This window comes from Corvus kubaryi, unplaced genomic scaffold, assembly GCF_017639235.1.
Source record: "Corvus kubaryi isolate FWS band 111438036 unplaced genomic scaffold, C.kubaryi_AGA036_p1.0 71, whole genome shotgun sequence".
Classification (NCBI taxonomy): domain Eukaryota; kingdom Metazoa; phylum Chordata; class Aves; order Passeriformes; family Corvidae; genus Corvus; species Corvus kubaryi.
In genome coordinates, this window is record NW_024582059.1 from 18,764,641 (window position 1) to 18,788,539 (window position 23,899).

At 37.2% G+C, this 23,899-nt stretch overlaps 1 protein-coding gene across 1 annotated transcript in view; it reads right to left on the bottom strand.

The window, feature by feature from the left end:
* Positions 1 to 14,071: 14,071 nt before the first annotated feature.
* Positions 14,072 to 23,899, bottom strand: part of LOC121675074 — a gene marked incomplete at its 5' end in the record, with an annotated part of 72,136 nt that continues 62,308 nt past the window's right edge. Inside the window, 1 exon segment of the mRNA XM_042050047.1 lies at positions 14,072 to 14,304. Within this exon segment, the coding sequence (XP_041905981.1) occupies positions 14,141 to 14,304 (164 nt within the window).

Below are 23,899 nucleotides of genomic sequence, written 5' to 3' on the forward strand. Positions count from 1 at the left end.
ATTTTCTTGCTAATTTATCATGCTACAGCATGGTCCAGTAACCAACTTCCCCAAATGTTCAGATCAGGCGTCACTCTGGATAAACACATATCCAGTCATCATTCCATGCTGCTAAAACCCCATGTACAAGGAAACAGAGGGGCAAACGGGTTTGAGCACATGGATGCAGAAATTCAGTAATCTGGACAAGCACAGATAGGACATCTGATGATAGGCTGTTCAAGATCATTTAATTTCTGCTTTATTTACTGCCCCACCAGTCATGATTTTACATATATAAATATGTATGTATGTGTGTAAAATCTATGCATCCAGACATATATATGCACATGTGTATATATAAATTTTTTCTCAAGTTTGTACCTGTATTAGTTTTAAGTATGCAATTAAATTATTGTAAGCTTCACTGTATTATTTAAAATATTAGTTACAAATTTCTATACATTTTGCTGCAGTCCTTTTAAAAAAAAATTAATGAAATTAATTTTGCATAGCATTGCAATTAATTTTAGTTGAATATTCAACCTTAATGTAATTAATATTTAACATATTTCTGCAATCTGTCCAAGACTGTTTGGTAAAGAACAATATTATTCCTACTGCTGCATTTGAAGCAAGAATTCCTTTAACTGTGAGAAACTGAGAAAGTTAGGAGTTCCCAACAGAATATTAGATCATGTCCTCATACAACACTCCTGAAACATTCAAACATACCCACACATCTGGGAAGCTATTGCTATAAAAACTCTTTCATACAAGTAATCCTTACTCAGCCTTTAGTCAAATTCCAAACATTCAACAAAGCTCATAATTTCCTGAAAAGTCAACATTTTCTTTCAGAGGAAGTGGCCGAGGAGTCAGGTGATGAAATAGAAATATTGAAATAAAAGTGCTAAATCAAGAATTTCAGAGATAATCCATACAACTCATTTTTCGAAGATGTACTTTTCCATAATTTTTTATATCTGGGATCAAAAAACTCCTCATCAATCGAAAACCAGTACATAGTTAGGAGCAAACATATCTTCTTTCCCATAAGAGTTTGCCATTTTTTCTTGGGAAATCAACACTTAAGTTTTCTGTCAGAATTAACAGATCTATATGCATAACTATAGATAAAACTATTTCATGCTTTTGGGGATCCTAAATTTTCTTATTCTCTGTCTTGTCAGCTCTCACAGATACAAAAAATTTACTTAGAATAACTCTGCTCTGGGAAGCTGGAAAGATTAACCATTATGATCCATAGATTCATGACATCAGACACCCACTGTCAGAAAAAGGGAAACTTCAGTGCAAACTGCAGAGACTGGTGGCAATTTTCTATCCTTCCCAATCTTTCCAGAGCAAGCAAAGAAATGGCAGCACAGTGCAAAGCATCTAGGGATTTTTTTCAGGGGTATTATTACTCGTTGATGGAAAATTGTCTACAGAATTGCTATGATGTTTATAAGATGTGCATAGATGTAATGCAACCAAATAAAAAATATATTAGAATGGGTTCCTTTTCAAATCTCTCCCCTTGATGCATTTTTTTTATTTGAGCTGACCTCAAATACCATTCAGTTATGATCTGTATTCAGCCCTTTAAATAGGGAAGCTAAAATAATTTCCATACAAAATCTGTAGAGAAATTTAGGATCCTTCCCTATTAACAAGAAAAACAGAAGGTAATGTTGTTTGAGGAAAGGGAATGGTTGCTGGAAATGCAAACTGGGTAGTTACTCAGATCCCTGCTTCCATGAGTGCAAGTATTTTTACCCTCTTATTCCCCAACAATATTTGCTGTATCCTGGGCATGTTCTCCAATGCTGAAAAAGTGGACTGAGACTAGAAACTGAGGTTTTCCACTCATCATTACTAAGGAAGGCTCTTAAAACCTTTAGCCCACCCTGGCCAAAGGTACAGCAGGGAATCCGCTTCTTTCAGGACCATCAAAACATTTAGTAGCCTTTTCCAATTTTCTTGTCAGCTCACAGAATCACAGAGTGGCTGAGGCTGGAAAGGACCTCTGCAGCTCATCTTGTTGAACCTTCGGCTCAGCCATGGACACCTTCAGCAGGTTGTCCAGGGCCATGACTTTTGGATATCTTTGAAGGTGCAGGCTCCAAAGCCTCTCAGGGAAGGCTGCGACAGGGCTCAGACACCTTCACAGTGAAGAAATGGCACATGGATTTCCCAGAACAGGTCAGAGAAGGGCTCCCCATACTGATGCTTTACAGGCACTTTCTTGCTTACATGCAAATGTTTGAGGTGACTCTGCTTAAGCCCTGTTTTGTTGACTATCATAGAATCATTGAGGTTGGAAAAGACCTCAAAGACCTCCATCTGAGTTAATGGAAGCCCATCCATTAACTCAGCACTGCCAAGTCCACCCCTACACCGTGTTCCCAGGTGACACACCTACATGCTTTTTTAATGCTTCCAGGGCTGGCAACTCCACTACTTCCCCAGTCATCCTGGTCCAATAATTTCCAACCCTTTCAGTGAAGAAATTTTTCCTAATATCCAAGGTAAATCTCCCCTGGTGCAACTTGATTCCATTCCCTCTTGTCCTGTCACTTGTTACCTGGGAGAAGAGACTGACCCTCACCTGGCTACAGCCTCCTCTCAGGCAGTTGTAGAGAGTGATGAGGTCATGCCTGAGCCTCCTTTTCTCCAGGATAAACACCCCCAGCTCCCTCAGCTGCTCCTCATCAGACCTGTGCTCCAGAGCCTTCACCAGCTCTGTTGCCCTTCTCTGGACATGCTCCCGCACCTCAGTGTCCTTCTTGTTGTGAGGAGTCCCAAAGTGAACACAGGATTCAAGGCACAGACTCACACTTCTGTTCCCTCCTTCAAATCAGCCCGGGACCTTGCAGAAGATCCAAGCAGCACAGCACAGCCTTTTCTTTTAGCTGCTGCACTCCTTTTTTTGCATAGACTCTGAGTCCCAAGGTCCCAAAGCCTCTGGAAAGGCCATTGCCAAACGACTTCCAAACCTCTCCCAAAAGATCTGCCTTGCTACCACATTTCAGAGCTCTACCCTGTTCACAGTAGTCACCGAGTCTTTGCAATAAAATCTCCTAATGCCCATATGTGGCAAGCATTTGCTGTTTACACAGCCATTAGCCAATCTTTCCAGAAGATTTCTTTCTTGCATGCTATTTTCTTATTCGGGTTACAAGAGCAAAAAACAGAGGCCTGTAGTAATCTGTTTTAACAGGCAAAAACTCAAACATGAAGTCACAGCCACATTTTTTTTTCAGATGTGCTTTTCAACACAGACTAAGGGCAACAGAAGAAAAGCAGTATTTTTTCCTTCTGCTTTCATGGTAAGATTTAGTTTAGAAGATCATTTCTTCAGGCTGATATCTACATTGCAAGCAAGATTTAATCAAGAATTACATTGCTTAATACCGTTTTGCAGAGCTCTGATGGATTGATTCACCCTTTCCTTAGTCATATGACAAGTGACTGGAATAAAGGAGAAACAGTCTCCCTATCTGGTCTCTCCATGCTCCATGGTATTCACACCAGCCTTAGCAAAACTGCTTTTGAAGATCAGTCTAAAAAAGAAAAAGGCCAGAGCCTATCACAAACTACTGTATCAAAGAGATATGCAAATCTTTCCTTGTTCCATATTCTCCCTAGCCTCCCACTACAATTATTAAATTACAGGGTATTAATAGAAACTAAATGAAGCTCTCTGAAAAGATGAATTCCAAAGATGCAAAATTCAAATGCCAAATAGAGAGCATGCAATTAGGTTCTTAAACAATTCTTATCACAGCTCGTGCTAATATTAGCACTTCCAAAAAACAATAGAAAACTGCAATATTCCCAGAGACACCCCATTGAAACAGCATAGTGAGGCACCAAGAAAGATTCTTGGTGAATTTCTGTATTTTGACGCTATGCAAAAACAACAGTTATCTCCCATTGCAACAGAAAAAAAATTATTTTGCGCTCCTAAAAGAATTTGTAATATTCATGTGGTGATAGTTAGGAAAAAAAGAGTTGTGGTTTTTTATCTGAACCAATGCAAAACTGAGGCTTTTCTGCTTAGATTTTTCAGAGAGCACAAATTAGCACAAACTTTTACCTAACTGGGCTCTTCGAGTAAGTATGCAGCAATGAGCATTAGACTCTCCTCATTGCTTTTTAAAACCTTTATGTCTATCCAGGTCCCATAGCCTTACAGATTTTAATGGCCTTAATGAAGAAAAAGAGCATTGTTATTCAATTTGTCTCAAGCAGATCTCCATCCAGAATGACAGTGTCGCCATTTACAATGCTATTGTTTGAGTTGTGTCATCCTTTCTATTCTAAGTCTTGTTTTTCAGGAAGTTTTAAATTGCCAGAGATTTTTCTTCCATGAATCTCAGGCTTAGCAAATAAAGATGGTCAGTGGGTCGGTCAGTCAGTCAGTCAGTCTGCCTATAATCTACACACATAATCTGAATTCCTGCAGTACACAATGCCAAAAGACAGAACCATCCACCTGGTGAGTTATTCAGAATTTCACTTTATGCAGCTCAAAATCACTGTTCTCCTAAAACTGAGGTCTGGTAAATTACTTCCCTTCTATACCATCAAATTAATTTTGAATTCCTGATGACTAAAAGAATCTATGAGTAGAGTGATTCAAACCAGAAATTTACCATAACCTAGAGTTAGATGCCATCTCAGCATGACATGAAATATTCACTTTAGGGGACACAATTTGCAGTGACATGCACCAAGAATCATCAGGAGCAGGAATGGAAGCTGGATATCAGCTGAGTATCATCAGCCATGCAGCTCTCAGAGAACAAATTATTACTGAAGAAAATATTGCGTTCTAAATGCTGGACCAACTTCTGTGAAGAATTGGAAGGTGAGAGGAACAGATGGTCCTTGCTCAGACCAGGGCAGGCTGAAGGGAAACAGAAGGATTGAGAGAGAGAGAGATAGTGAAAAAAACTAATACCTGAACTCCTTTCACTTTTCTCTGCTCCCTCATTTGTCTCAGAAAAACTGAGTAATGCAAGCCTGGAATAACTAGTATGACTGCACGAGTCACCAAAACAGTACCACAGCCTGGAGAAAAAGCTTTCAGCCCATGAGAACTGCACTAATGGAACCACACTGGAGCCACCCCAAATGGTCAATAATGGGTTTGTGAAAGAAAAATACTACTTATGAATTTAGGCTTAGATTCTTGCCCTAGAGCCGACTTCAGAGGTTAGATTAGATACACACTTCTGTATCCTCCCTCACTTAACAGGTACCTAGAATGGAGATTTAAATAATGCCTTCTTCCCTGAAAGCTATTTTTAATATCAGATCACCAATACATCAAGATAAAGTTTCTGTGCAAGCAGATCAAACGTTTACGTACATCTATTGCTATATCAATATGACTCGATTTTCTAATCAGAAAGTTTTTTAAACATGCTTTCTTGCTCTAAAAGGTGATCACTTTTTTGCAAAAGTGAAAGTTTCCCCTTTACTAGCTGGCAGTGTAGTCAGAATATGCTTAGAGCTGACTAGATGTATTATCACCTGTCAGCTATTTAGAGCTCCTATTAAGTTAGAAGATAGACCCGCACTGAGTCGGGGAAAACTACATCTGCTTCCAGACATCAAACTGACATTTCCTGGAAAGAAAACACCCCACCTGTTCACTGTAGTCTTTGGAGCTGCCAGCAGGGCAGGCAGACATTATTTTCAGGTTAACCAAGTGAAAACAGATTAAGGAACATTAAAACTTTGCCACTCCATTATTAACTGCTCAGGACTAGGAACATTTGTATTAAATATGGCACCTGCTAGAGACTATTCAGGAAAACAAACCAGATCGAGGAATTAGGCCAGTAACAATTACTCTGGGGGAGAAGAAATGCCCTGACACAAATAGATTCCTATTTTCCCAGTACTTTGACTAGAAACTGTCTTCTCATTAGTGCTTAGCACCGTGTTTTAATGTGGCCAATATTTTACTGATTTATCAGTCTATTAATCCACGGGCCTGGTTTTATGGGATGCAGCAATGAAAATAACTGCATGTATGCAGCTTCTTATGTGTCTGTGGCTAATCTGTCACACTCTCTAGCCAGTATTGAGATGTCATCAGGATCTCAAACAATCTGTTCACCCAAATAATTGGTTCAAATTTCTTAATTTGAATTAGATCTCCTGAAATGTCTTTACTGCTGATAAAGGAAGGAGTTTGCTAAGCAACAGTTTCAGCATTTCTCTTTGTGATTGAAATCCTGAGAGCAGTTATAAATACTAGAAATGCCTGGGCCATAGAAGACATTCAGCAGACTGACTCGTTATACTAAAAAATTTCATTGGCAGCAAAAGAAATGGATATGAGCAATGTTTTGCCTGTAGTACCCAAAGCAAGTGCAAGCAGGCTTTTTAGAGGGATTACAAAGCATTACATTGATTTCAAAGGCAGACAAATATGTTGTATATTTTAAAATAATTTAATTTTTAAGCATTACAGAACAACAACATAAATATATTTGTGAAAATTAGCACACTAACTAGTTAGAACAGGGAAAAAGAATATAAATAGGTGTGTGGTAGTTAAGTGCAAATATGTTTCAAGAGCCAAGAAAGAATTTCTAGTTTCACAGAATACCCTTTTAGGGTTTTAGAAATCAACCTTGCCAATGGATCCCACATTCTAAGGACTGTGAGCACGAATTACAGATTTGACGGTACCAAATTTCTTGGCTGCATACATGATGCTGTATTTGTGTTTGGTTAATTGAATAAATGTTTTTTTAAAACAAAAAATAGCCCTTCAAGTGCAATTAAGTTTCTCCCCAATACCCTCCCCACCTTCCCAGGCACACTAGCCTTCCTTTCTAAATCTTGTTTTCTTAAAATTATCAGGAACAGACTAAGCTATCTCCAGATATCTCTCTGGGAAGGGTAGGTGGTAATTGCGATGTTAAAAACCATTTTGAACATTTTGAAACACTGTCTTGCTTACAGCTTCATCATTCTGAGCATCATGTTATTTAACTGTAATATTGCAATTTCGGTTTCTAATGGATCTGGTTTCAGGGTTACACATTTAACCCATTCCCAGCAGAATTTTGAAATACAACTGAAATACAGCTCTTGTTGCTGTGGAATTTCAAAGCTTTTAAGTCATTAAAATTGCATGTCTTTGTATGTTTGCTATAGATATAATACAGTGCAGTAATTTCTTTGAGGCAATTACAGTCCTCTGAAGCCAAGGCTTTGTTGCAACCCCTGGAATCCAACCTGAATGCCTTTTAGAATTCGTTCAGAATTTTCTTCCTCTATCTACCCTGATCTGTGAAAAATGCTAGCAAATCAGTTGATTTACTGGCTGCAAATCTATGCCAGTAACCACAAAAGATGAATGTAAAATTTTCCCTTCGTATATGATGTTTTAGTCTGTGGACTAAAGGATAATACGGTTCTATTACTCTACCAGTTCTTCATAAAGAACTACATGCATTTTACTATTCTATATGAATTATGAAACCTTTATTCAAGGGAGCTCTCAAATGGTAGGCAAGAACTATAACAAACCTCTCATATTTTGCTAGTATTTCTACGCTTCATTAAACTGACCGATACCATAATTAATTACCATTGTTAATAAATGGGGCAGCTTCATTATCTTTTCTGTTTGGGAGAAGTAAAAGCAGAGCTTCTTAGATTAAACTAACTTTCCATCGTTCTGGTTAATGTGCAAGAAAAAATTATCATTACTCCTTTTTTTCATAGCACAAATTTCTCCATGTAACTGTTGGGTTGTAAATTACATCCAGAGCCTTTGCAGAGTGGGACAAATATTTCTTATTCTGCCATGAATTGATCAACAATGTTTCTCAGAACTTGAAATCTTAAATTCAGGGGCGGAATTCCAGCTACATTCATACTGGAATCCTTCATGGTATCCTTGTAACATCCTTGCAGACCTGTAAGATACTTTGGTTTTATAAACTCTCTAACAAAGTTGACTCTGGATTTCAATTAGGATTCATGTCCTTGGCCCACTGAATTAATAAATAACTTCATTTAAACATATAATTATATATTTGTTTAAATCTCTTTCTTATACAATTTGATTATCATTACTTAAAAAGGCTTGTATCTTGCTTCATGATAAGCAAATCATAATCCCGTAATAAACAGCAGTTAAGGAAAGAACATACAAATCATATTGGCTGTTAGCTTTGATATTTTTAAAATTGGTCTTGGTTTACAGGGAAATAATGACACTTCAGTTAAGCAGAACTTTAAAACAGTGACAGCTTGATTAAAATTTTTCTCTTTTATTTTGAAGGGTTTTAAATTTGCGTTTCAAATGCATTGAAGGAAATTGTTAAACAAAAAGAAAGTATCACTGAAGAGTGCTGACATCTTTCACTCAAAGGACTCTGTAAAAAGGGTGCTGCCTACGTCAGTCAAAAATAAAAATATTTTAAAAATGGGCAGCTGCACTTTTCTTAAAGAATTTGATGTAATAAAATAAATAATTACATATGTACAATGTTTATTATATACTTATATAAAATGGATGTGCATAAATATACAATTCTCAATATTAAAATGCTTTGGGAAGTTTGTTCTTAGCAGAGGCATTATATTGTGTTTGTTATCAATAATCGGAACAGAAATGCTACACAAATACTGGTCCTCAGAAGTTGTAATGAATTATGCTTTACATCTCAGAAACACTGTGGGAGTGTGTCTTGTTTGGTTCAGTCCGGGTCTCCCCTTTGAGTTTCGTGTTACTGTACCATCCCAGTTTATACCCTCCCGGTTTCGTGTTCATAACCCTGCTTTCTCTATTTGTCTCCTCCCAGACCCCTGCCAATCGCTCCGGCACCCCTCCCAAGCTTCTAGAAAGCTCTGGCAGGGGCGTCGAGTGATTGGTCTTGGGGGGAGGATCCCTCCCTTCCTTTCCCAAGATAGGTTCCCTTGTGTGTCCCTCATCCCGCAGACCCATCCTCCTCCTTCCCTGATTCGATGCCGTTGTCATCCCTCCCCTGTCGCCACCCTCCCATAAAACCCCTGGCAGGCGGGCTTAGGGTTGCTCATTGCTGGGCACCCCCGGGGGGCGAGGTCCCCTGTTCGGAGACACAATAAACCTTCCGGATTTCATCCACAATTGAGCCTGCGTCCTTCTTCCACCACCTGCCTCTATTGCCGCGGTCCTGTGGAAGGACCCACGAGCCAGACCTCTGGTCTCCCGGATTCTGGAGGCTGGCCCCCGCAGCCTGCTGCGTCCAGAGCTGCCCGGGCAAAGTGGGAACTGCTCCAAAAAGGACGCAGAGGCAAAACACCAGTTAAGTCTGATGTAGAACAGTTTGGAAATGATCCTAAATCTGCATTTCTAGAATTCTAGATAATCCTAGAAGACTTCAAAATGGTTCAGGCTTGACATTGTGAATACGTGCCTGGAATAATTTAAGTATTTAGTGGCATTTTTCCCTAATTCTACCTTGGCATGTGTCTACATCTTTTGAGGAAACTTCCCTACGAACAGGCCTGAGCAATGTAAATCCTATTTGAAAGTCAACACGAAGTCTTTATGTTCCATTACTTGTGTTTCAGTGGGTTCTGTTAATCAAACCAGGAAACAGAAACAGAATTGTGAGGTTTAATTGAGTAGTCACAAACATGCACACACTTAAAACTCTGGTTTTGCAAAATGATAGATGAAATTATAGAAAAATGCAGCCACTCCAGGAACCTCTTCTACACAAAATTAGACAAGTGTTGTCTTTAGTCAAATAAATGGATATATCTTATCGCTAGTTTGTTACCAACCTGAGTGCCACATTCCCAGAATCACATGAAAATAAGACTAGAAGAGATGTGACATTTCCCTTTAGCCTTCTTCTAAAGAAATTTCAGAAACTACTGTTCAGTTTTTGTGGGGGGAAAAAAAAATCTTCCTTTCTGAGCAGCCAAGCTGTCATTTCCAATATTTTTAAAGGAGGTTCAGGCTGAATTTCACTTCAGAATCTTTTGATATCCAACACAGCTCAGGAAACTAAGGTGTGTGCTCTGATGTGAAACACCACTGTGAAAGAGCTACAAATCTCACCTGAAGTGAGGCACTGAGATGCTACTGCATTATCTACACCTTCTACAAATATTTGTGTTGATGTGCAGCTTTTATGGCCTGCTGCATACCCTGAAATCATTTAGAACACAAAGACTTTGCCGTGGAGAGCTTGAGCTTTCATTTGTGGGTCCAAGGGCTACGTTCCAACATGCTTTTTAGGGACAGCTTTACAATCCTCCACACTATATAGCAAGCTATACTGCCAGGCTAAGACAGAGGAAGGAGCAGCTTTAAAAAAAATGCAAAGGGAAAAACATAAACATACAGTAGGTCTTGCTGGCCTGGCCCACTGGGCCCATATTGTTGGTCACAGCATGGATCTGACACTGTGGGGTTTGTTTACAGCATGGGGTGCAGAGAGCTGCACGCACAAACAATCGTGAGAACAGTATATCTGTTCTTATGTGAAATGCACTGACAATTGACCCCATTGGGATATAAATGAGGGACCGGATTGTTGTGGAAATTCTACTGGGTTTTTTGTGCTTTTTAAGTGTTGAATTTTCTTTTTAAGTGATCAAAAGTGTCTTTGAGTCACAACAGTCAAAGATGGCAAAGACCACATATTGCTCTAATTCTGGTCTTCAGGACATCTTGTAGAGATTAATGCTTGAAAGATATTATTAGAACTTTCTATTCCTTTATCCCAAAGTGACACCATATGAAACGCTTGCCATGATAGCTCTACAATATCTTTTTTTAAATTTTATTTTTGAAGCTATACCATGTAAATTAAACTGGTAGAATCACATCAAAGCTAAAAGAGAGAACTAATATGCACCACATACAGACTTTTAAACACCTGTCATATCCTCTGTTCTTCATGTAGTAGAATAATCACTCTACCTCTTGAAGTGTCAGTGCTTCAGCCTTCCATTTTACATTGCTTTCTCTCTGCTTATTTCTTTCCCCACAGAATTTTTAATCCCCTGTTTACAAATCTTCTTCTCACACAGAAGACCAAACAACATCACAATCCCTGTAACTGGTAGGACACAGGACTTTCAGGGCCTTCTTATCACAGATTAGTCCAGCAACCAAAAGAAAGGTTGATGGAACTGTGTCTATTCTGAATATCACCAGGAAGCCATCCCTGGAGAGACTCTAAACACCCATGAGACATAGAGGCTCTGGTACTAAACAGTGGGTTTCTAAATTGGTTTCTTAATGACAGGTTTCTCTTCAAAAACCTTTTACAACCTTATTTCTCTACTTGAATTAACCACACTTAGCCCATTGCTGTACTATCAGTACTGGTAATTTCAAGGTATATGTATATTTCCAGCAAACAAAATAACATTAAATTTTTCGTGGTATTGCTTCTTTGTTGCAGTAAAACATTGGGAAAAGGTCTTATTTTACAGTAAAAAAAACCAAATCCAAAACCCTGCATGGTCTGGTTCCATAGAGGAAAAATTCTTTTGTAACTGATAAAGTAAAACAATTGCATCATTGCTTTAACTATGAAGAGGAAATATTGTAGCACAGGTCTAATGAAAAACAGTTGACTCTTATGTCATCACTGATAGTGTTATACTGCTTAGTATTTGCTTCAAATTGCTCACCTGGCAAAATAAAAGTATTGATCCATCACCCATGCCATTATTTAAATGAGGAAACCATGCCTTCTTCTTTCATCTAAAGGTGTTTCAGTATAGTGAATTTGAAATACAGTCCCATTTTCAAATATTGAATCTGGCATATATGGAAAGTTGAAATGCTTGCAAAACTTATCACAGTGACAAACTTCAATGTGAATTAAACCTTGATGTCCTGGCTCTTTAATCAGTAAAACAATCTGAATACAAGAGCTGGCAAATAAATTAAGTGGGAAGATGCATTTCCATAGAGTCATTTTTGCCAAAGGGAAATGAATCTTATCTTTCATTTTCCAGTTAAGAAATACAGTGAAGATTACTCATCCTTAAAGGAGATGTTAGCACAGAACTTACTGGTAATGTAGGAGCAATAATAGTTGGTATAAGTACAGAAGTGTTATGAAAACACGCCTTGAATATCAATGATATGAAAAAACTATTGTATTTCAAAAAGCTTAAAAGCTTAATTCCAGTACATTTAAGCACATGTAAAATTCTTTGATTAGAAAAAATCTTTAATTTACATATGTGGTGTAAATATGTGTCTGTGGGAACTTCCACTTGTGAATGAAATACAATCACAGCTGAAGGATTATTCACCTTGGTTTAGAACTTTACCAAATAAAAACCCTGCCTACAGATGGGTTGGTAAGGGGGTGTTCACTGTTTCAGAGTTACCCACTGAAAGCTCAAAGCATCTCAGAAGCCGCAGAAACAGGCACAGAAAGCAAAAAAGGGATGTATGAATCTCATGGTGCTTATGAGCATTAGTGGTGGAACACACAATCAATTTCCAGACCTATCCACAGCAAAAATGCTTATTGGAAGAGGAGACTGAGCTACAGAAAGTTCTCCTTCAATAGACTGATCTTCTTTCAGGGCAGCTACTGCACCTCTCTTGTCAACCAGCTTAAGATCTGCTGTAACTCAAGAAGATGGAAGAGTCTGGTCACAGCAAAAAAAGCTCGACAGCCTCCAGAGGCAGATCTTAGCATACGCATCACAATCCCACTTGGAGATCTGCTCTTGTCTCCTCCACTATTTTGTCAATGTTACAATCAAAATGTGACAGACCAATATGCTATCAAAGATCCAAATAAGCATTTTAAATGAAAAGTCAGTACCTAGAATATTGACCAGCATGAGGTGAGCAGTTAAAGGCTTGAAGTCTTGGCAGACTCCAATAATCTCACTCAAATGGCACTTGTCTATGAGTGTTATATACCAGCCTTGCTGCATTAAAATCAATGAATTTATGAGTACTTCCAGCAGACAGGGATCTGCCCCAAAAGAAAGTGTAATTCAACATATCATAGCGCCAGCTCAAGCATAGTTAAAGACAGTCCTAATGGTACATCAAAAACAGGGAAAAGCTTTTGCATGTTTGCCTTAGAAGTACCTTTTACGTTTGCAGGTAAAAAAAATCCTTTGACATTTCATTTCCAATCAGAGGTTTACAGTTGTTAGAATCATGAATTATCACCTATGTAAAAATAGTCATAAAAATTAGCTCAAATTCTTAAACTTATTTTTAAATATGTTTAAAACATATCTGACAACTTAAATTTCAAGTGAGATAGAAAATTATTTTTGAATAATAATTTCTTCAGCACAGCAGCTGTCATGAGGACACTTGTAAAAAGTGATGGGAGAAGGAGTCTATCTTGTTAACATATCAAAGATGAGCATAACTGTCTTAATTTTAATCCATGTCTCTTTTCATCTGAATGTAGCACAAGAACACTAAATGTCTGGAAAAGGGATGACTCCCATTCTCCCTGCCATTTATTACTTCTTTCTGTCAATCTTCTGACTTATATACATGTTTAGCAAAAAAAAAATCCATGCTTGTAGAGATAGGTGTTTGTGTTTCAGTGTCCTAAAATTCCACATTTTTGAGCAACCTACAGAGAGTGCTGGTTTTGGGCCAGTATCCTAGAAATAAGTTTACAGCATAAATGAACGGCAGGAAAACTCCACAGAAGATGTGGGAGTAACCAACAAAGATTTTCATCTTGAATTTCTAACATAGAGCTTGGCTGCTATTAACTGGCAACGTAAGGGGAAAGGGTCTAAGGAGAGTAAATTACAGACCATTTCCCATATAGATTGAATCTGATGTTTTATCTGACCCCTAGCTTCTTGTAAGGAAAAATACTCTTATTCTGACACTAAGGACTAAAGCCTGCTACACAATTCATAGTTTTGTGGAGGCTTTTAATTTATTTTTGTCCTTTTATTTTCAGCTCCCTCCTGCTCACACAATCCCTGACTGCATTCACCATCCATTTCTCAGTGGAATCATGGCCTGAGACAGGGTAAGTGTATCAGCTTTGACTTTGCAGTAGCTCAGTCTGGAGGGGAATCCATCTCTCCTCTACCAGGAGATGATGTGAAAACAACTTCATGCCCTTCATTGCATGAATATCCTTCTGAGGGGTTGAAAATTTTACCTAATATCTTGCATCCATCTTTTTCCATCCATGAGAGGGTGCACCCACAGTAGCAGCACTTTGAGCAGGTTCCTCAGTTTTGCAGCAAGAAAAGGAAATAATGTGAAAGCCATTTCAAATGCTTGATGCTTTTTGATGCTTCTTATAGCAGCAGCTGAAGCTGAAAAATAGGAAAAAAATGTATAATGACCAACATCTTTCCTCTGATATACATATAAATGCAATTGACATTCACAGTAATAACCTGTACAGATAGATTTACTTTTATTACGTAAGTGAAACACATTAGGTAGGACTGGGATCTTCAGTAAGTTAAAAGGTTGAGATGTATGTAGGGTTATAAGTTGTGGAGCTGCTGGATGTGATTAAAAACAGTACGTAGGTGTCCAGAATGGAGAGTTTTAATTGATTACTGTTCTAATGCTTCAGCTAGTTCAATATGCAGATGACACTCAATAAATAATATGATTCAATCTTTTCTGAGTAGAGTCCAGTGATAAGCATGACTAAAATTTTCAAAGGCATTCAAAACTTAATGGGAGATGAATGTGTAATTATTCTTCAGACCCTTTGAAAATCTCAGTCTTGATAGTTACTGTTTATTGATAATGAACTGTAACACATCTGAAGTCAGACCATTAAATTATTTGGCTAAATGAAATATTTGTTAACAGAATCTTATGAAAAAAAGCACAAAAAAAGACCAAAAAAAAAAAATCAGAAATAAATAAAATTTCTAGTGAGAAACTCTTATCGCCACACTTTATACACTGATCTTCGATGGTTGCTGATCACAACTTATTTATAAAAACAGGACAAAATAAAGGAGTTCCTAAAGGAGTCTGACCCTGCAAGTGTACCTCACATGTGTGCTTCTACACTCAGGATGCTCAAGACCTCATGAGACCAAGGAGCTTTGGCTCTCACATACGGAGGGCTCACTTCCTTGGAAGCAATAGCCCTGCACCTGACCACAGGAACAGTTAAAGCAATGCAAATTTCTGGATATGACCTTTTTGTAGCAACACCTAGAAAAACCTCTCTGGAAGCATGTCAGAGGTGAGAGGGGAGGCCGTTTTTCTGTCTGACTAACATCCAACTGCAATACACAGCCAAGACAGGGATACTGATGCTCAAACCCCTGAAGCACCCTCTAGAAAAGAAGAGTGAACCCAGTTCCTTATAGCACTGCACTCCTGGTGGTATAGGTCTTTAACTTGGCTATATCTGAACCTACATCTGGAGGAAAAAGGATCTTTATTACTAAAAAATAAATTTCAAGGCCAATTCAGTGCTGAACTTCCAGTATTTTGTTGTTACAGTTCAATAAAACCACTTTGCGTTACACTCATTTCTGTATAAAATAAAGTGAATGTCACACTTTTTTGTCATATCATTTTTATTTAACAGGGTTTTTTTTCTCTATCCATTAGTTAAAAAAGTTATAACAAGGCAAATCATTTATCAAAATGAAAAATGCTTCACTCCTTGAGCAAGGAAAGGGAGTCTAAATAGAATGTCCCTGCTCTTAAATTAATGGAACCATCTTACATTTAATATTTTCTCTTAAGTAGTTATGTAAGCACTCCAAGATCATTAATGAAGAAATACAGAATCACAATTTACAGCTGAAGGGCAAAACTACTAAAAAGGCATTTCAAAACCTTGTCATCGAGTGATATAGTCTAGGCAAATAAATGTAAGGATCATTGATCTCCGATATCATAATTAAATGTACATAATATATGACAAGGAGAAAGGACAACAAAGTTCATTGAAACTTGACTTCAAGATAAAGATGCAGAACTAAACAAACAGATGTACTAGGGGAGGGTCAGGTTTATAAACAATAAGCACTTTCATTTTGACATAAAGTATTTTTAAAATCTTATTTTTTTGTCACTACTACAATTTTAACTAAGAGTAATGGTTAATAGTTATTAATAATAAAGACAATTCATATGTGTGCAACATCCCAAAGGTACCCTTCATGAGTTCTGGTGAACTGGTGAAGGTGGTTCTGGTTCTGCTGATCTGGTGTTGAGATATTTTTTATTTCTGTCCCTGCATTTCAATTGTCCTTTGTAAATTCAGCTCCCTCTTTGCCATCTAGACACTAATACACACGTTCTTTCTTCCTAAGTAATCCTAGTAGCTTTCTTCCTAATTATCCATCTGAAGAGATTTACCCAGGCTTTCTTAAGTAATTCAATAACTGATTTTTTAACGTACAATATGTTTATTGCAACAAAAGAAAATTCACAGAGATCAGATGGAATACATCCCAGAGTGCTAATGGAACTTGCAGAGATAGTACTGGAGTCACTGGCTATTATTCTTCAGAACCAATGGAAAAAAGCCAAGGTCCCAGAGCTGGAAATCTACAAACCATATTACCTATTCTGAAGAGAAAAACATAAAAGCTGGGCAACCTACTAGAGGAATTACAGAAAAGAGACATCAAATTTGAATCGCCAAGTTAGCTAGCAAAGCAGTCCATTCGCAACCTGCTACAAAGGCATGTTGAAACATGGGGATAAACAACAGAAATAAGAATTGGCAAAGACAAAACATGTCTGTGATATAAATATTATTGAACATGGGTCTCCTGTTCTGTGCTATTGTTATCACTCAGCACTTTAAGATACTTTCACATGTACAGCAAGTACAATAATCACTTTAACCAGATTTCAGGAGCAACAATCTACCGTTCTCATTCCTCATTTCTCCCCACCACTTGCACAGGAAACCTATCTTTTGTCAGTGTCCCTTTATACCATTCAAATATTTTTCATGTAACCTCCCTGCTTTTGTCCAGGTCAAATTGCATGCTGAGTACACAAAAAGACTCACAACATATAATAGAAGATGGATCGTAAATCCATCACACTCAGATATGGAATATGGAATATAGAATATTCCCATATAGGGATTAGGTTTTCAACAGTAACAAAAAACAGTTTAAGAACCCATTGGGAGGTTTTGATTTGTTGTGTTTTAGGAAGGTCATGTCTCTAACAGTTGCAAGGAGTTCCTCACGTTGAAAATCCAACAATAAAAATAGATTCCTCTTTCATCCCACAGGACATGGGAACTAGAAACCAAAAAACACAGAAATACTTAGAACAGAGAGATTTATCAGGAAACACACACAAAAATCATTCCCTGTTCAATTTAGTCCTAAAGTACTTGGATTAATAATGAGTTCATCTTCCCAGATTATATCACAAAGTTTCAGAAAATAAAGAATTTTATCCATTTTAGCAAACATAAATAGATACATATATAAAAAGCCAAAAGTTAAAATCTCTTTAATTTTTAAATCCCCTTCTTTACATGAACACACATGGCATTTTATCAGCAGTCAGACAAACTATTTTAGTTTTGCTTCTTCAGTACTGATTACCCAAGGTCTGGCATCAATTATATTCCTGTATTTGCCACGTTTAAGTTCTGTATGTAAGTACTCAGCCTGGACTGGGGACTGAGATCCTAAATCTTGTCAGGATGATATATATATGGTGGAAAAGCTCGTATGGGGACTACCTTTTACAGACTGATGGAAGGAAAAAAAATTCCTTCTTCTTCAGAGCAAGTGAGGCAGATAATTCCAGGCATAAGCAATATCACAAACCAGAAAGGACACAGAAACCTATTAAAGCCATTAAAAAGTACAAATTTAACCAGGGAGAATCATGCTGCTGCTAACTCAACATCTTTCACCCCATTCCATAAGCAGTGAGTGTTCTCTTTGCAAGAACTGGAGCATTTCCTCTGTAATTCTATAAAATATAAATGTTTTGTACTCCTGGAACCAGGTCTATATCGCCTGACTATAAAAGTCACAGCAGCATGTTTTACTCACATTACTTCTTACTGTTATTCAGAAACCTTTTAGTTGCCATAACTGTTTTTGAAGACTTCACTTCTGTTAGCCATCCTGCATTCAGTGAGAATACCTAAAGAAGTGCAGAGATATATGTGCTTAATAATAATAATAATAATAATAAATAATATTTTTAATATCATATAAAATAGTCAATTAGAATGGTTAGAGCTGATTAGAAAGACCAATAATATAAAAACCACAGGAATGCATGATTGATTTTCTTACTATTAGTGCTGCATCTGTTTTGAAAACTCTACAGTCTTGTATTAGAAAAAAAATAATCCACTGTTGCTCACTTTTTAAAATTTTATAATCATTCTCATCCCAGATTTTATTTTTTCTTAAAATATTATGCCCTTGATGTTAGGAACTGAACTCTGATTCCAATCACATACAAGGTGTTGCCCTTTTTCCCCAATGCTTGCACTTATTCTGTGCTATTTTCTTCAGAGGCAGGAAAGCAACCCACATCTGGCACCTCACACCACATGCCATTTTGCATTTAATTTGTAAATAGGAGGAAAAAATATTGAGTCAGAAAGATATATTAAAAAGAAATGTAAACAGGAATGTAAGAGGGATCCAAACTAATTTGAAAAACTTGCAAGAAAAACAGATGCAGGTTAGGCTGAAATCGCAAAAGTGACATTAAAGGTGTTCCCTGGGGTTTTATTTTGCTCCCCTCTGTTTCTTTTCCTTCAGTTTTTCAAGTAAAAATGTAAACAATGTGTGGAATCAAACAGATTCTTCATCTAATTTTAAATTACTTTTAAATGTTCATTTGTGGGGCAAAACTAGGACCTTTCAGAGATTTTGCTTCAAAATGGGACAGCACAGTACAACTGCTAGCCCTTCCTCATCCACTGGGCAATGAAGCAGGAGAAATAACACTAAAATGACCCTGAATCCCACATACTGATGCCCTCTGTAGGTATTTAGAAATACATTCATAGGATGAAGGACTCCGCAAAAAGAAAATAAATTCCTGACAGCATTGGAACAGAAATCTAAGGAAACCCACAGAATTTTACAACTTCAGACCAGAACTCCAGATACGAAGAGTTACCAAGAACATAGTTTAAAAAGAAAAGGTAGGGAACACAGATTTCACACTGAAAAGGTGGATTTTTTTTCTTATGAAAATTACTCTTTAAATCTTAAACCATGATTAAAGTTTGCATTGCGTGCGAAATGCAATGTGCAACTGAAATACATTTTCATATTTCATACAATGAGATAGTAGGAACAGATATACCATACTCCTCTAAATGGATTCTGCTTCTGAAACTCTGGTAGAATAAACTTTACATTTATTTTCATCAACATGGCAGCCTTGTCTCATTAACGAGATTCATATTTGTTTTCCAGAAGATTTCAATTGTAAGTATTTGGTAGCCAACTCTGAAAAAAGAAAGAGTGTATTAATCACTCCCCTAATATAGACATATGAGAGCCTGGGGTTCAATAAAGCTTGTATTCCCTCTGGTTTAGGAAAACTCTATTAATAACAGGTGGCAGAGCTGTAAGTTAGATATATGTATTTTCCCAAACAACTGTCAACCAAAACTTTGTAGAATACTACACGTAGAACTGTGTTCTCATGTTGATACTTAGGTTCCAAGTCAAGTACTGCTCAAGCATTAGGACTCCTTTTGCATGTGCATTATGAGACAGTCCTTAATTTCACAGTCCTGTCTCCTTCACTGCACCAAACTGATGGTATTCACCTCATGAGCAGTTATTCAGGATTTTTTTCTCTTTTATCAGTGTTTTCCTAGGGTTGATTACCATACAGTACTCATGCTCTGAGCTGAAGACAGAATTAGCAATTTCCTCCTTCTTTACGGGACTCATCACAAAAATATCAGATGTTCAGAAACATTAAAAAATTTACCTTTGTGAAAGCCTCTGGGAGGAATAGGTTTTATTACTACCATTTTACTGCTTGGGAGCTAAGGCACTGAGGATCAGATTTTTTACAGTTAAATAAGTACCAAAAAATGCATGAAGGAGCCTGATAGTTTTCCCAAAAGTGCTAAAACACTTCATTTATGGCACAGGGGTGCTTTTGTAGTTTCTTCCATGACACTATGCCCATCACTAGCCATGCAAATAAGTACATTTTAAAATCTGACCAAAAAAGATTAAGGATGAGGGCATCAATGAATTGTGGGTTCCAGCTCTCTGACATCTTGGATCTCATCTTCAGTGTGTTTGGAATTCTACTAATATTTTGTATGCCTGAAACACAAGTTTCAAGATGCAGCAGAAATCTAAATATCAGTTGTAGCTCTGAATCCTCAGCATTTCTGTATATCAGTCATCATGATCCCAAGTCAGGCATCCAAAAATACTGAATACCTCTGCAAACACTTTTACATAAATGAACTATCAGCAAAAAGAAACTCTGTGGAGCTGCTGTGGGCAATTTTTTAGTACTCTAACTGAGTAACCATTCTCTCCCAGCAACTCTCATCATCATTTGCTGCATACCTTCCAGCTTCTGCAGCAAAATGAAGGAGTCCTGGCTGCAATCTCTTTCACTGCAAACTATGAACCTCTTGTACTGGATGGGGCAGCAATTTGTCACAAAGATATACATGATTGTGCAACTGAAGACCATTACTCTGTGTATATACATAGAGGCCAATTTGCATATGTAGTGCAGCTGATGTGCAAACTGCCGATCACTTGCCCTTCAAACTGCAACAGGGTTCTTTTAATGCTTTGCAGACTTGTTGGTGGGGTTTTTTTGGTGGCATTTCAAATATTAGATATCAAAGAACATACAAACAAAAGTGCCCTCATGATTTAATGCACTGACAGACTGGAGTTTTTAGCAGGCAACGAGCCATTTGCTGCCCCACATAAATGTAGGTGACCTTGATCATATTCCGTGATAAGAAGGCAGAATTCATGGTCTTGACTTTCTGGTAGATGTGCTCAAACCCAGCTTCAGGATTCCAGAGTCATCAGAAGAAAACTGTCACTTCAAGTCACTTCATTTCATCTATAAACACCAAGTAAATTCTGTTCTGTATTTAAACAGGCTGTTCTTAAGATAACCAACTTTTCATTTTTTTACTACTTTATTTTCCTTGACATATATGAGTTATCCTGAAATAAAGTTGTATTTGTAGTAGTGATATCAAGTTAATAGATCTAGCTCTACACATGGAATCCAATCCAAAATCCAAGACCTGCAGCAATTTCTTAATTTATTTTTGTCTCGTTTTGTATAAATCAGCTAAAATATTCCATCATATAAACTCTTATATTACACTAGACATGTGTTGGCTTTTTACAATTACGTAAGTGGCAATTATGAAGTGTAGTTCTACTAGCTGTTGCAATTACTGCATCAAACTCAGATTTATCATATAATAAGACCTCAAAACTTGAAGGACATATGAGGACATTTTTGTTCCTGTAAAAGTAATTGCTTATCACATCAACTGCATTGACATAGATGTACAGAAGAAATAATAAATGAGGAGTCAAAATTGAAAGCTGTAGAGACTCCTGAATGCTCTAATAAATTTGCAGTGCACTGGAAGGGTACTTCAACTGTTGGCTAACACAGAAACAGATAGTAATCATAAGCATATCTCCATCAACACTGAAATATGTGTAAGGACAATAAAACTATATATATATTCTTTTGTTCAACATCTTTGATGGAGAACTATTATTTAGAAATAATACATAATAGCTCTATAATGTATAATATATAATTATGTAAATAATTAGTATAATCTTGAGATGAGATGAGGGCTATTAGTGGCAGTGGATACTTTGAACCTTGCACATTTAGTCAAAAAGACCAATGACATCCAATCAAAGTCCCTTAAAATGAATTGCAACAAACAATGGCAGCACAGCTGCTATTAGAATTATAATTGAGTTTAGGAGGGAAACAGCAGCTGAATGCAAGGCAGATAATTAAGGAGCAAGCTTTTGTTAACACTATCAGTAGGGTCATGATTCTGCAGATTGTGAACTTATTATGGCTGAACAAACTGGTCTCTTTTTACAACAGAGGTATATTTCAGGTTTTTAAGCCAATAAAGAGTATTCTGGCTACTAGATAACTGATGACTTATTTATTTAAAGCCACCCATTTAGAGAATGATAAGCACTTACAGAATCTAAGATTACCATGGAAACATTATTCTTAAACGCCGAGGATCATGGGAACAATTGGTTATACAATTGGATGGGTAAATAGCAAGCCTCTGAGTATGACAAAGACTGTAGCTATAGAATTACATTAAGGAATTTCTCTCTTTCATGATAATATACATTTTATTTTAACCCAGCTCTGAAAGGGAAGCAATTTACCTTGCATGGGTAAACAGTGAAAAGAAAACCTTTATGGTATGCAGAAAATAAATACACTGGGTTCTCTTGGGTTTCTAACATCTAACCCACATGTTAGGGAACTACCAAACCCAAGACTGGGAACTACCAAAGTGATCTAAAATTCGTGTTTCCTACTGTTGTTGACTAATCTTGAAACACAGGTTGAAAAGACAAGCAGACAAGAATCATGAAAGGATCTGAAGTCACTCAGAGCTTGGAGCTTGGAGCCACAGTCAGGCAATGCAAGATGCTTGACCACTCATAACCACAAGCTAGGGTTCAAGAAATGGATAGAAGAACACTAAAATCTCATCAACAACCTTACATGCTGTAGGCAGTACCAGTGTTACAATATCATTTTTTCATAATAACCCATACTCTTTAAACGAATGGAAGTGTTTGAAGATCTACCAAAGATGTTTTCATCACCATTGTACTCATAACCCCTGTAACTCGGGTAGCACAGACTCAGGATCTTTGGTTTAAGACAATCCTGCTGACAACCAGAGGTCATTTCACCGGCAAATCTAAATTTGTTAGGCACAAATGAGTAATCCAACTTCAGAATTTCATTGACCTCAATGTGTAAATAAAGCAAGCAGAATGTGTCTGACTGGCAGCAAGCCATTATCGTGCTGTGTGCAATAAAAACACTAATATGTCAAAGGGATTTTTAAAATACTCCTTGATATTCCAACCTGCTGAAAATTCTATTTTTGACCCTGCAACCTCCTGAAATAATGTAACAAAAATCTTCTAAAAAATATTTTAACATTGCTATACACTGGCACTGTAGAAAAGTAATTTGCTGGTTTGGTGTTCCTGGTTCTGAACTTTCTGAGGTCTTATTTCACCTGACTGTTCTTAGGGTAGGGAAAAGCTTGTGCAGATTTGAAACTATTTTTATCTCTGTTTCTTCAGGAAATCCATTCCCAGTGTCAATATGGAAAAGCTTAATTTGGTCATTACTACAATGGAATTCAAATGTGCTTCAGTAAGATATAAGAATGGGAACATTTCTGCCCAGTTCCTTTTAAGGAAATCTGGAAAAGAACAGGTACCAGGCAGGAGTACAAACAGGCCCTTCTGCTCATATGCACAGCATGTTGAGATCTCTACTGCCAGATTAGCTCTCAGATGTCAGCAGAAATCTGAAGCACCTTTCAAATTTTATAAAAATTACTCTTGATAATTTACTAAAACTTTACTCTCTTCACATTTGCAGTGGGAGTAAAGGCATGGATGTTCACCCAGAAACATAAGAGACAGAGCCAAAATGGAGGTGAAACAAACTTGCAGGTTTTCTAAAGCATATTATAATGGTGCCCAGAGAAGCCAACACCTCTCTAGAGTTATAACAGCAGAATCTGAGTGTATCCTGACTTTTACTCTATTTGCAAAGGAAATTTCAAAGGAATATTTGACTGTTATCAATTATGCCTTAAATGTTCATAGCAGATTGCTATCCTGCAGAATAAAGAACCCTGACTTATAGTGGCCAACA